Genomic DNA, 14,321 nt, shown 5'->3' on the forward strand with positions numbered 1-14,321 from the left:
TTTGAGAAAACAAGGTTTATTACTTACAAGTTCTGCAGGGTACAGGGCATGCCCAGGGTCACAAGGTGAGGTCAGTATTGGTTTGATGGTCATATATGAGCCAATTTCATTTCAATTCAGAAAGACTTCTGATCCTACAGCTAATTTGGTGTTTTTAGAAAGAGATTATATGTGTCTCCTGCATCCTAGGAGGGTGTTCAAAGGAGCCCAAGTAGGATAGGAGCCCAAGTAGGATAAAGTGAAATGTAATTCTCTCTCTATCACATGGCTCCTGACCATTTGGCAAGATAGTATTTATGGTCTTTATGTCAAAAGGCTTTGCTCCCAAATGAAAGACCCAAGGTGTGAATGTCAGGAAGCAAACATTAGCAGCATTCTGGTTTCTCATTGCAGGCTTTTCCCATCCTCCCATGCCTGAGCTGTTTTTAACTGCTCCAGAATGTTCCAAACATCCTTTCCCCTGTCTTGATATTCCTCCTCTTTCCTTCACTACCATCTTCTTCAAGCAAGAAGTCAAATACAGTAGAAAACAGTTGAAGGGCTGAGGAGACAGAAAAGGGAAAGATGAAAAAGAGCAAACCTTGTCCTACTACCCCCGAGCCTTAAGTCCCAGGAAAGACCCATAACACAAGTGGTGCCCCCTTCCTCAGAGTCAGCAGTACGGCTGCTGGGGTGAACGGAGGTGGGGAAGATTCAGGACTAGCAGCTAGTCTATGCTGTGGTCTGAGATGCTTCTCAGCAGATACCTCTGGTTTCAGAGATGGCCTCTGGGGGGTGCAACTGGCCTCATGAACATATTTAACATGTGCACTGGGTCTTTTCACTTGGAACCTGAGCCATAAGAACTGGACTGGAATCCAGGGGGAGGTTGTTCAGGGCGTTCTCCCCACACAAGTGCAGGCTGTTGCGGGCGATCAGCTCCCTGGCCATCAGCACAAAGACTTCGTCTATGTTCTTGGACTCCTTGGCAGATGTCTCCAAAACAGCAAGGAGGCCGTACTTCTCAGCCAGTGTGCAAGCATCCTCAAACAGAACATGCCGCTTTTCCCACATGTCACATTTGTTCCCTGGGAGTGAGACAGAAGCGAGTATTCTGCTGAGTAACTTAATGTAGCTTTTTTTTTTAAATGTAGTTTTTTTTTTTAAGTGAACCCTGAAAAGAACATTTTAGTTCAGCAATATGCACATATGTATTCATTCACAAATTGTGATCGAGGGCAATTTTACTGAAAATGAAACCACTAATGAATGGAATTGGAGCCTCTTAATTCACTGTTCTGTAAGATCTTTCAGGATTGTGAGGGATGGCGGGGGGCTGGGAGTAAGGGGGGTGCTTATTGGTTGCGACAAGTGGAGCCCCTGTGTTCTTAGGAAGGACTGTCATTCCTTCTGAGTCTGACAAGGTAAAGAATGTGCCAGAATGACTCTCCTAGGCTTCTCTCTCCTTCTTTCAAGTCTTGTTCTTCTTTTTGTTCTTTTTCCCCAGACTATGAAGTGCTGGATTCTATGAGGTGGGGCCCGGCCTAGCGAGGAGACTGTGATCAGGATTTGCTGGACTGATAGTGCAGAATGAATAATGAAGGTTCTAGCTACAATTCACATTCAATAAAATGCACAGACTTTAAACATACAGCTCAGTGAGGTCCTGGAGGCTTGGAACTGACATAGACTCATTTCCAGAAAACATAAGCTACTCCTAGGAATCAATAAGAAAAAGACAAATAGCAAGTAGAAAAAATGGGTGGGAAAATTGAAAGCTTTTTACAAAAGAGAATATTCAAATACAGCAAATGTATGAAAAGGCATTTAACCTCATTCATACATAGAGAAATGAGAATTAAAACCACCAGTGATAACATAATATGTTTATCAGGATGGATATAATTAAAAAGACTGATAATCAAGCGTGGGAGAGGATACGGAAACGTAGAGCTCGCCTACCCTGCTGGCGGGAGTACACAGGCCAACAACCACGTTGGCCAGTGGTTTGAGACTGAGATAGGCAGAGGAAAAAAGGAGAGACCAGTCTTTCCCCACATTCCTAAGTCCGGACAAAGAGCCTGTGACTTGGACCATTGGCTCTGTAAGGTTCCAATAGGTCTTGTTTTTCATGTCAACCAATTGTTTTAACAAGTTTTAATAGCTGCCATGTCCTAAGTTTAGAGACCTCTTGGACAATCAATGGACCAAAACACAAACAACTTATGACATGCACATAAGGAAAATTTGGTGTCCAACAGTTGCCTCTTCATCATTATAATACTAAATTTACCCCCCACCCCAGGTGATATATGTATGTATGTAATCCAACTGCACATATGCTAACTGAAGCCCTCCCTCCCTACTTATGCTAGGTGACCTAATAACATTTTCATTCCCCATAATGGGAGCTACCCTGATTTTTCTCAGGGTTGACTCTCTTGAGCAGCCCACCTTGGTCTATCAGGGTGTTTCTAATAAAGTGCACTGCTTGCTTGCAGAGTCCTAAGTCTCAGAGTAAAATCCTTTTACTCTGTGAAGATGAGGACCAAGGCCCCTGTTCTGGTGTCTGCCGGTAACAAGATCATCAAGAGTTGCAAGATGCTGCAGTTCTGCTCCAAAGTACATAGCCGCCAGAAACAAGTACCCGTGTATGTCAATAAACATACAAGAATGTTCAGAACATTCCTGATTTTTCTGATTGACAACTCAAATGTCTGTCACCAACAGAAAGAGCTACTTTGCAGCATATTCATGCAAGGAAATACTCTACAAATAATGCAAAAGAATAAATTACACCAACATGCAACAGTGTGGATCAAATTTATAAACAATGTTGAAGGAAAGAAGTTTAGACAAGAAAGGACATTCTGTATGATTCCTTTTATCTAATATTCAAAAACAGTAGCAAAATAAAACTTCAGGATCTAGCATGTGGGCTTAGGTAGTAAAATGACTGAGAAAAGCAAGGGGGTGATTACTGTAAAGGTCCCATAGTTCTTCCCGTGGAGGGAGGAGAGGGAGTACCGAGAGGGGCCTGCAGGGGGCTTGAGGGAGGGTGCTGGCAAGATTCCCTTTCTTGACCCTGGCGGAGTTTACACAAGCATTCCCTTGGCAATAAATCTTTGTGTGTTTTTCTTTATATGTGTTAATATGTTCCAATAAAGAGGATTGAAAAGAATGCTTTCCCAGTGTCACAGTCACCAACTTGCTCATTGACAAAGCTTGATTTAGATCATAATTATCCCCAAATAAGGTTATTCCAAGATTCTTTTCAGTGGACATCACTGCTTTCTGTACTGTGGTAGGCTGATCAGTGACCCCCCAGTAAACCAGGTTCTAACCTCTGGAAACTGTAAACATGACCTTATTTGGAAAAAGGGTCTTTGCAGATGTAATTAAGTGAAGAATCCTGAGATGGGGAGTTAATCCTGGATTAGCTGGGTAGGCCCCAATGCACCCACATGTATCCTTATAAGGGGTAGAGGGAGACCACCCAAGCAGAGGAGGTGATGTGAAGAGGGAGGCAGGCCCTGGAGAGATGCAGCCACCAGCTAAAGGATGCTGCCGACCACCAGAAGCTGGAAGAGGCAAGGAACAGCTTCTCCCCCAGAGCCTCTGGATGAGCGTGGCACTGCTGACACCTTGATTTCAGCCCAGTGGTACTAAGTTCAGATTTCTAGTCTCTAGAATGGAGAGAGAACAAATTTCGGCTGTTTCAAAGCCATCGGTTTATGGTAACTTTTACAGCAGCCGAGGGAACGAATTCAGGTACATACCTTCAAGAGAACTGTACGCATTTTTATAGCGAGGGAGCTTTAAGCTCAAGGCCCAGCTCTGCTTCTAGAAGAAAGGTACAAGAGCCCTTAGGTGGGGAAGAGATGTTGTAGGAGTTGGAGTCTCTGAGGAGCAGTCTGACCTGCCCCTTGTATCCCTTACTCTGATCTGCAGATTTTGGGCTGGATTACACTGGTTCTGACTTTTACGACCTGCCCCTCCTACCTGCCCCATTGCCACAGCCGGTTAACAGCACTGACTGTCTAGTTGCTTCACCTCCCAAAAGCTGGTGACCACACACCTCAGGATGAGCCAGGACGCCTGGCAGAAGGGACTGAAAGTGGGTGCTTGCTGCTTGCAAACTGAGTCCTTGCTTGCTAAGTGCTGTGTGCACTGGGCCCCCAGAGACATGGGCCCCAAGAGAGGGAAAAGGAACATGTGGACAATTAAATAGCTGTACAGAAGTGACCGATCCAAGTCAGGCCACAAAATAATATATGCTGAGGACCAGGTGAATGGTACACTTTCTTAGTAGTACAGGTGACCAATCCCTTATCTGTGTTTCCCAAATCCAAAAACCACTGAAACCCATCAGATTTTTAATTCATCAGATAGTAAAATCTGCCCTAAACTGGCCATTTGAAATTTTTCTCAGCCTGCTTTGTATGACTAGTCATACATTTCATTGCATGAATGTTAATGCATTTGACCATGGGGTGTTGGCCCAGGCCCTGCTGAGGGTGTCATGTCACATGGCAGGCACTGAGATCTAACATGTAGAATGACCTAAGATCGGGAAGATTCTGAACTCTGAAATCCTAGGCACTAAGAGTTTTTGCTGAGAGACTGTGAACCTGTAAATGTAACAGGAGTTTCAGTGCAAGGTTTGCCTGAGACGAGAAGGGAACAAAGAGCAGATGCTGAAGAAAGTTACAAGGTGGAGCATCCACTATAACCGGCAGAAGGGAGTTGCCTCCTGAGCCCTTACTCTGATGGAGAGCATAGAGTTAGGAGGTCAGACACTACCCAGGGGATGAGAAAAAGAAGCCAGCCAGCTCCAGGGGGCCAGCAGGGTGCTTGCCAGTTGTGGTCAGGAATTTGTGCATTATCTTGAGGGCAGTGGGAGAGCACGGAGGGTTTTGAACAGAGGGACATTACAGAGTTGCTGGGCTTCCCAGGACAGCAGGGGGTGAGGAATGGTGCAAATCAAAGAACAGTCAGCTCTTTGACATGTGTGCGGTGAAGGGGTTGAAGGGGAGGGGGCAAATCCATGCGAGAGAGAGACACAGTGTAAGAAATGTGGAGACAGAATGGAGGATGTAGTGAAAGGGGCAGGGACACTTCGTGTGGGAACAGCACGTTTGACTTTTCTAGAGTAAGGGGAGGAGGCCACTGAGAGAAAACAGGAAGACCCACTGCATCAGCCCTCAGAACTGGACATCCGTGAACTGGGACACCGTGGATGCATCCAGATCATCTTGGGGAGCATTTCTAGAACCAATTAAGAAGTGAGGCAGAGACAGTTGTTATGAAAGACAGATTAGTGTGCAAATACCACAAAACTGTGAGAGATTCCTAGAAATCTCGCCCCACCGTGGTGCTTGTGACCCTCCTCTGCCCCACCTGTTTCTGCGGCAAAGTGATTGGTAGTTAAGGCTGGCGTCTGCTGGGGAAAACCAGCGAGGGAGGCCGGCCTGGCAGGAAGGGTGCTGCCTTCCAAAGACAGCTCAGGGGGCAGGGACCCTGGAGGCGGGGCGGCTTCACGCCGAGGGCTTCAAGGCCCTGAGGAAGAGCTGCTTCAGTGTTTCCTGGGAAGCCTGAGACTTCAATGGGAAAGAGATGCAGCCGCCTTCCTGAGGAAACCTCCAGTGTGACTGGAGCCCTTCATTTGCCTCAGTGAGGCGCAAGCTCATCACACCTGTGCATCCCTTCTCTGGGAGTGCCATCGGTGAGGTCACAGATGTCCTTCACCCTGTGCTCTGAGCCCCTCTACACAGCAGGCAAGCCCCTCTTTCTCTCCCAGGAACTAGCGTCTTCCCTTGACTGAGGCCTTAGCACTGTACTAAGTGCCTTACATATGGTATCTTATTTAACCCTTTCAACTCAACAATACCTCTGAAGCAGGTAGTGATTTTAGAGCTGAAGAGGTAGAAATTCAGAGAGAGGAATGTGCCCAATTTCAATCAAAAAGGACAGAGAGGGAGATTTGAACCCAAATCTGTCTGACTCCACAGTCCAAGCACTCGAGTAGAAGTAGACGCTGCCTAAACCAGAGCTTCAGGGTCCCTGGGTAACTGACTGTCTAACCAGCTCTTGGAAAGTAGTCGGAAAGGAACTGATCCCACTAGGGGCTCTGGGAACCAGTGGCTGAGTTCAGGTCCTGCCTCACCTGTCAGTAGGCAGCAAGGCTGGGGTGGGGAAGTTGGGGTTCCTATGGCCAGGATCCTCACTGAGCTTAAACCACCTGACGGTGTAACTGGCCTGTTGCTGGGCTGCCGCTTCCACACGTGTAGGCAATAAGCTACTGCGCCATACAGAGAGCTCGCCCAGTGCTCTGGGCGGAGGCGGAGACGCTAGTGCTTCACCTACTGCCGGGAGAACAAGCAGGCTAATAAACCCTTTCGCCCCAAAGAAACCTTCTACTGTCATTTCTTCGGTCCACTGAATCCATAGCGAACTTGCCAGGGGCTGAAACCCATTGGCAAGACAGCTGACTTCCTGGGAAGGACACTTAACCTCCAGACGCCTGGGAAATGGGATAGGAGTCTTTGCTTCTGTACTAAAGGATTCCATAAGGGGACCCAGGAGAGGACTCAGAAAAATGCCTGGAACCTACTGTTTAGTGACTGTCCCCTGTTATCAGCATCCTCCTAGCACCTGCCCTGCTCCTCAGACCTCAGGGGCGGGGCCCTGCTCATCAGGAAACAGCTGTTGTGAAGGGCGTTGGACACCTTGGTGAGCTTCCTCCTTTGGGGCTTCCCCAAGTTGTTGAGGAAAAAATATGGCTTTTTTTTTCAAGGTGAGTGTGAGTGTTTATTTTTATAACTTTGAATTCTGCCATTAGAACTGTCCTTTCTATCAGGAGTCAAATCACAAAAGTTTCAGGTCCCAAAGGGGACCTTAGGTGAGAAACCAAAGGAGAAGGGAGGCATCTTGCTTTTCCCAAAAGAGACAAGCTGCCCTCTGTGTGGAAGCACCGCCCAGCCTCGTGCTCTTGTTTCTGGTTTCTTCCATGTGGGGCAACACACAGCCCCTCTGAAAAAAACCAAGGGGTTACATCTGGCAGCAGACTGTGGGGTCTGGGCTTTCGATCTGGCACAGAGGAAGAGGGGCAGGTCCTGTCCAGGCTCCCACAATGACTCTGATTTTTATTTGTTTTTATCAAGGTATCATTGATATACAATCTTATGCTGAGGTTTCATGTGAACAACATTGTGGTCCCTACATTCCCCCTTTTATCAAGTCCCCACCACATGCCCCATTATAGTCACTGAATGACTGATTCTTCAGAGAAGCAGATTGAGCTCCGAAGCAGCATTCTCTCCAAGTCTGTGTAAGATGGGCGCTAGACTACGAATCAAAACAACATACTTTGGATAAAGATGGTTCTGAAATAACAAGTCCCTTCTGGAATCACAGTGGATAATAAATGGACTAGATGTGCCAATTGTCTCTTTTACAGCCCGTCCATAGCCAGGCTTCCCATCCTGTGGCTACGTCCTCCATCAGGGCCCAGATGCTTGGTCCAGGGTGCACACCTTGCCCCAGGCCTGCCTGTCCTTATGCTGGCCACGTGCCTGTACCAGGCTTTGCCTGAAAAGAAGGAATGGGGTTGTGGGATTCCCTTTCTGAGAAATGTGAGTCTGCCGATGCTGAGAGAATGAGGGAGGTTGTGAGAGGTGAAGGCCAGGTGATGCTTTGAGAGACTCATGTGGGAGTGGGAGGGGGAGAGACAGGCAGGCACAGGTTATCTGGCATTGAGAAGCAGCTCTCCAAGAGGAAACATATTCAGGAGAGGGCGCAGAAGACTGGTTCAGGGAGCCCGGCACTGACAGCCCAGGGTCTTGCTTGTTGGCTGTGGCCTGGCTGCACTACTGTTCCTGCTCTGGCTGGGGCTTGATCGCTGGCTTTTCCTAGGTTCCAGGACTTGTACCCTCACCATAAGCCCCGAGTCATTTGAGAAACATAAATGAGTTAGTCCCTCAAATGAGCTTTCTAGAAACAAATCCTACCCTTTATTAAGCATTCACTATGTGCCAAGCACTGCTGAGATTTATATACATTATCAAATTAAATTTTTACAACTCCATTAAGTATTAATTGCATCATATAGATGAGGAAACTAAGGCTCAGAGGGTGAGATGCCAGGGAGCTGGGATATGCTTATCACTGGATGAATAAGCCATTAAACATGGTACATTTTGCTTTTTCTCAGTCTCACAGATAGTCCTTTAGATCTGCACTCTGCAAACTTTACTTTGCATACGGATCTCTTTAGGATCCTGTTAAAATCAAATGATGATTTAAATGTAGTTGGTCTAGGATGGGGCCAGAGATCTTGCACTTTTAACAAACCCCAACTGACGCTGCTGGTCCTTGGACAATGCTTTGAGTAGCAAGGGCCTAAACCAACTTTGCCAGAGTTAAGCAGCCACTTGGTAAATGGTCCTGTACTTGGCAGGGAGGAAAGGCGGCTCTGCTCACAAAGCTAATACTGTAGAGAAGTGACAGACCCATCACACTTTTCTGAATCACAATAGGGCGCCTCGTTTCAAGCTGTGAGTTTCCTTTGTGGGGTTGAAGTTGCTGTTAATTTGATGTTGGTTTGTTAAGATTTGCTGTCTATGTTACTGGGTGTAAAAAGTAATTCGAGGGTAGCCAGTCATAGTCATCTGAGGAGCTCCCTCTGGGAATTCAGGCATCTGACCCTGAACCTCAGACTACAGAGTACCTCCTTTCTGATCTACACAAATGTGTGCATCGAATCACCCTCCATCTAGATGTCTGTCCCCATTCCAGGTGTCTAGACCCCAATCCCAGGTCTTTGGAATGAGAAACTCTAGGATGGGACTTTGGAATCTGTATTCTTAGCAAGTTCACACCATCTCACTCTTATTCTCAAGTGAATCTGATGGGAATTTTGGGGTCAGACACTTTCTGAGTTCTGTCTACCACTTGCACTTCTATAATTTCAGGTTCCAGGGCCATTGGAAACACAGAAAAAGCTGAGTATCAGCAAAGGGGGCCAACAAAGAAAAGCAAAACTCTTTAAAAATGGCATACCGATTAGCATAATGACCAAGTTTGCTGCTCCATATTTTTCTATTTCGTGAATCCAGTGGGGAATAGACTCAAACGTGGACTGCCGGGTGAGGTCATAGGCGATGATGGCTGCGTGGGCACTGCGATAGTAGCTCTGGGTGATGGTCCGGAATCGCTCCTGGCCTGCGGTGTCCCACACCTGCATCTGGAGGAGGCAGAGAGGGGTCTGCATGAGGGGTTCCCAAGCCTGACAGGAACTTGCTCACCTGTCACCTGAAAAACAGATCCCTGCGTCTCACTTCTAGGTATCCAGGGTGAATAGGCCTGGGGTGGGGCACAGGAATCTAGTTTTTCAGTTGCTTCCTAGGGCAACTTGGATGTACATTTGGGTCTGGGAGCCACCACCTAAGGATGGTTTGTTTGGAGAGGCGGAGCCAGTGTTCTGGGGTGTGGAGCTTTCTTGCCTTTTTACCTCAATCATCTCTGTGTCTAGATTTTGGGGTTTATCTTTTGAGCCTGTGCATTGATATTCACAAAGGTGATAGTATTTGTTGAACTGTTTTGATTTGAAAGGACCACTCAGCTATTCATATTTAGGGGTGTCTTCATGATAATACCCTCTAAATTACCATTCCGATCAGTGGTAACAAATTTATACCCTTCAATAGTGTCTGAAGGTACCTGTTTCTTCATACCTCACACTACTTATAAACTGTATTTTTTTTTAAAGAAAGTTTACGAACATACACCAAACTAGAGAGCATAGAACCATGAACTCACATATCCGTCAACCAGATTCAATAATTACCAAGATTTTGCCACTGTTAATTTATCTAGCTCTTTCTGTTGATTTCTTTGAGGTGCTATTTTATTAAAGTGAACCCCAGACTTCATGTCATTTCATCTCAACTTACATCAATATATATCCCTATAAAAATGGACTTTTTCTTACATAACCATAATACCATTATTACTGCCAATAAACTTTTCAGTAACTCCTTGGTTTTATCTAATGCTCAGACCATATTAAAATTTTCCTGATTGTCTCTAAAATGTCTTTTCACTGTTGTTTTTCATCAGGACCCCAAATAAGATCGACTTTCTACATTTTCACTAACACTTTTTGATCTTTTCTAGTCAAATGGGTAAAAAGAGAGTATCTCACTGTTATTTTAATTGGCACTTCTTTCACTATGAGTGAGCATGGGCAGCTTTCCATCTTTACATAAATTTATGAGCTAGTTCTTGTAAAATTTGTGAAACAGGAGTTTTGTCCAATCTGTGAATTGCCTACTTTTCATATTTCGTTGTTGGTCTTTTTCTTAGATACTGATCAGGGCTCTTTTCACATTAGAGAAATTGGCCCTTTTTCAGTCCCATATTTGCAAATATTTCTTTCCAGTTTGTCGTTCATCTTTTGTCTTTGTTTATGGTATTTTTGAGTATGTAGAAATTTGGCCTTTTTATAACATCATATACAAAAGTATACAAATTTGACCTTTAGACAGTTATGACTGAGTAATATTTTCCTTTATGGGTTCTTGTCTTAAAAGCCTGACTTCCCCATTGCACAATGATAAAAATATCCCCAGGATGTTGTTTTTTTTCTGGTACTTTTATGATTTCATGTTTTATACTTAAATCCTTTATTCCTCAGGCATGTGTTTATGTATTTTAAGTCCGGCTCCAGAGGCAGAGCCAGCGCCCAGCACCTCTGACCTTCACTTTCTTGCCATCGATCTCGAGGGAGCGCACGGTGAAGTCCACCCCAATCGTGTTTTGCTGTGTCTCTGTGTAGACCCCGGATTTGAAATGCTGCACCACACATGTCTTGCCCACATTGGAATCTCCGATGAGGATAATCTTGAACAAATAGTCAAAGTTCTCATCTGCTGCCCTGGCTAAGCTGGAGAACTGCATGGCTCTTGCCACCTAGAATGGACCTAAGAAGAAAAGAAGGAGTTCAGTGTCTCTTTAGCAAGCACCAGGCACTGTGTTAGCACTCTGAGTCCAGTACAGGACAAGACAGAGGGAGGTCACAGCTTCCACAGCACCAACGTCCTCGAGGGAGGGCACTAATCACTGGTCAGGTGCGAGGGAACTGCCCCACAAGCCCACACCTGCCCTAGGGGGTTGCCATTACTTTGGGGCTGCCCTCAGAATGAAGAGTCTGTGCCATTCTCACTGGGCCTAGTACACAGCAACACTACAGTAACCACACAGACTGAAATCTTAGTCACTGAGGCCAGGTGCCTTTGCTCTGTCAGTTGTCCAACAACAGGAGGGTAGCAGAGAGGATGCCCATAGGAGTGTTTTACCTGCCTTTCTGGCTGGCATCCAATCTCTATTTCACATGGGGAGGAAAACTCCCAACTTCTGGCAGACTGAATGTCCAGGCAACCGGCAACAAGTCCCCACAAGGTGTGCTGGAGAGGTCAGTTTAGGGAAGAGTGCCGTGGCCTGTTCCTTCTCGTTGATGCCTAAGTTTTTTTGACTGGGAAATTAGGATTTTGAGAATATTCAAAATGAAAACTATGATTTAAATTTATGTTACGCTTTACCATAGGCTGGAAAATAACTTAATGCTTCTAATGACAATATTTCCCAAACTAACTGATTATATCAGAATTATCAGGGAAGATTACTAAAAATAAATATTCCTGGAGCCCATCCCAGATCTCCTAAATATATTTAAAAACATGTACACACACAGGCATATACTCTTCAGGTAATCCTGATGACCAGTCAGGTTTGGGAAGCATTGATCAACACAGTCATTCACCTGCAACTTTATTCCCACTTTAGCATCTCTAAATATCTATGGTCAAAAATATCTATGCTTTAACATCATGCTTAAATATCTACTTATGCTTCAATATTTTTGATCAGTAGGAATGCACTAACTCCTTGAAAAAATCCATTTTGTGTGCACAGCTCTACTTTACATAGGGTTGAATCGGGGGTTTCCGTCTGTTGACCCTGTGCTATGCCAGACTGACAGATTCCTATGCCACCCCACAGCCCATTAGATACTGGAAGCAACAAGCATACCCCCTCGAGGCAAATCTCCCTGGGCCCTTTAACTGTTCTTCACATGATATTGTGTTGGGCCCCCTCATCAAATGTCTCATACAAATACATGAAACCTTATGCCATTTGACGATCACATTTGATGTGCTGCAAATTGCTCCTGCTTTATGACACCCTTCCCCATCCCCCCCCCCACTTTTATTCTTTGGTTTTCTCTGAAGTCCTAGAAAAGGAAAATTCTACAGCATCACACAAATTAAAATGTACACAAATACCCAATCCGTTTGTAAAAACCCTGAGCATTCCATGAAGAAGAAGGCATTTGAAATCACCTGTGGCTAAATGATCTAGCAGACAAGAGGCAGGCCACTTTTCCCCCCCTTCTGACTTTTCAAATGAAGCCATTCCACTTCCGGTGTCTTATCACTGTAATTTGAGCTGCATTCTTGCTTCCGTGTCTTTTGCACCCCCGCCCCCGCCCCTCCCCCCACGACAGTCCTGGGGTCCCCACAAAAGCCCCCCTTTACCTTAACCTACTGGACACCCTGCTAGGAGAGCCGAGCAGTGTCCCCCGCCCCCGCCCCCAGGACACCCTCCATCTGCATCCCGTAGCCTTCACCTTCCTCCTTCACCTGTTGCTTTACCTGGCTTGCTCTCACCTCTGCCAGCAGGTAAGGTTTTCTTCTTCTCCTTGTTTTCCTTTTCGGCCCTCAGTGCCCCTTCTTCCTCCTGCCTCGCAAGCGTGGTGGGACCTGTAGTCCTGTCCCCAGGTGTCAGGTTGGGCGGCCTGAGAAAGTGAAAGGAAGGTGCGAACCCTTCCAGCGCCCCGGAACTCAGCGGGAGCTGCCGGCTGGGGACAAGCAGGTGAGGCGCTGGCCAGCGCGCGCCGTGCAAAGCCAGCTTCCCGGGACACATTCATTTGTCGCCTAGCAAGGCCAATGCCAAGACGAGCCAGGGAGCTCAGTCAGCGCCTAGTGGGTCGCCCTGCACCTTCTTTCTGCTCACCTCCGCTTACGCAGCCTTTGCCCCCCAGTTTTCGCTGATGTCCCTTGTTTGACTGGGCGGGGGGGCTGCCCAGCTGTGACGACAGCAACCTAAAGGAAGATTCAAATCTGGGTCTTGAGTCATTTACTTGTTTTGTGGACGTGAATAACTCTTTCTGAGGCGTCACTGAGATCCAAAGATGAAGATTAAGAAAACCAAAACAGCTTTAAATTTGCATGGGAAGAGGTGAAAACTTTTTCATCTCTTTCTTCCCTCAAACGATCTACCACAGAATGAAAGTTAAATTCAAAGTCTAAGGAAACCTAGAGTTTTTCAGTCCACATTTCTGGTGGTAGAAGCATAAAGCTGAGGCTTAATTTTTTCTCCTACAGTGTCTGGAAGAGTCACTGCTTCTCATATTTTAGGGACAGGAATTTTAAGATTGCTATAATATCTTAAAACAGTGGGCTGAGACCCATTTATGAGTCCTGAACTCAGTTTTAGTGGGTTGTAACCAGCATTTTTATGAAGGAGATTAGGAAAAAGTTTCAGAATGTATCTTGTGTAGCAAGGTTAAGTATTGTTCTGTGAAATGTTTGGGTCAGTTGTGTCCATGCATGCATGTAGTGGGGCGATATAAAATGTTTTTCTTCCTGTGGGTTGAGGTCTAAAAAAAATTGAGAAACACTGAAATAGAGGACAGTTCATCCACCATCCAAGAACATTTCTTTCTATGATTCATTCAGAAAACCTTTACATTATGATTTTTCCCAGCCTGAATTCCATTCACACATCACTTTTCAGGAACCTCTTTTTGGGGTAAGGTACCAATAATGCTGGCAGGAAGAGTGGGAAAACAAAAGACCCTGCCAAATACTGCTGCACATTGTCGCCTCAAGAGCCAGTCATCTGACTACAACCTGGAAATGAAATGTAGGTCAAGACCCACCACAAAGGATGGGCAGGGGGCAGGAAATAAGATCTGTTAGATGTCAGTGTTGGTGAGGTTAGCTGTCAAAATGTTTTCTTCTTCTGGTAACGGTTCTGTGAAAGGAAAAACAAGTCGGTTAACTCAGACCCATACATGGAGAACATCTAGAAGTAGAAATCAAATGGAAAATGTCCAGGTAGTTATGGAAGTCACAGAGAGAGAATCTGCCTCCCCCTATTCTGGCCCTCTCCACCAGCATGACTGTAAGTGCAGGGGAAGAAGGCATTCTTGACCTGGGCGGTGGTGACACAGGTGATACACTTATTTTATATGCACACACACATATACACGTAGGTAC

General features: G+C 45.8%; 1 protein-coding gene across 4 annotated transcripts; it reads right to left on the minus strand.

Annotated features, from left to right (window-relative positions):
* RAB19 (RAB19, member RAS oncogene family) lies at window positions 1–13,158 on the minus strand. 4 transcript variants are annotated; one of them, XM_073238346.1, is made up of 5 exons: window positions 12,708–13,149; window positions 11,337–11,512; window positions 10,738–10,961; window positions 9,040–9,223; window positions 1–1,067 (listed from the first exon to the last, which is right to left on the minus strand). In XM_073238346.1, the coding sequence occupies exons 3-5, from the start codon at window positions 10,936–10,938 to the stop codon at window positions 799–801; spliced, it is 654 nt and encodes a 217-aa protein (XP_073094447.1). In that variant the 5' UTR covers window positions 10,939–10,961; window positions 11,337–11,512; window positions 12,708–13,149; the 3' UTR covers window positions 1–798. The 4 variants fall into 4 exon arrangements, with proteins under 4 accessions (XP_073094447.1, XP_073094446.1, XP_073094445.1 ...); XM_073238345.1 differs by lacking the exon at window positions 11,337–11,512 and having other exon boundaries at window positions 12,693–13,149; XM_073238344.1 differs by lacking the exon at window positions 11,337–11,512 and having other exon boundaries at window positions 12,708–13,146.
* Between the last annotated feature and the right edge of the window lie 1,163 nt (window positions 13,159–14,321).

Source organism: Manis javanica, chromosome 6 (assembly GCF_040802235.1).
Source record: "Manis javanica isolate MJ-LG chromosome 6, MJ_LKY, whole genome shotgun sequence".
Lineage (NCBI taxonomy): Eukaryota > Metazoa > Chordata > Mammalia > Pholidota > Manidae > Manis > Manis javanica.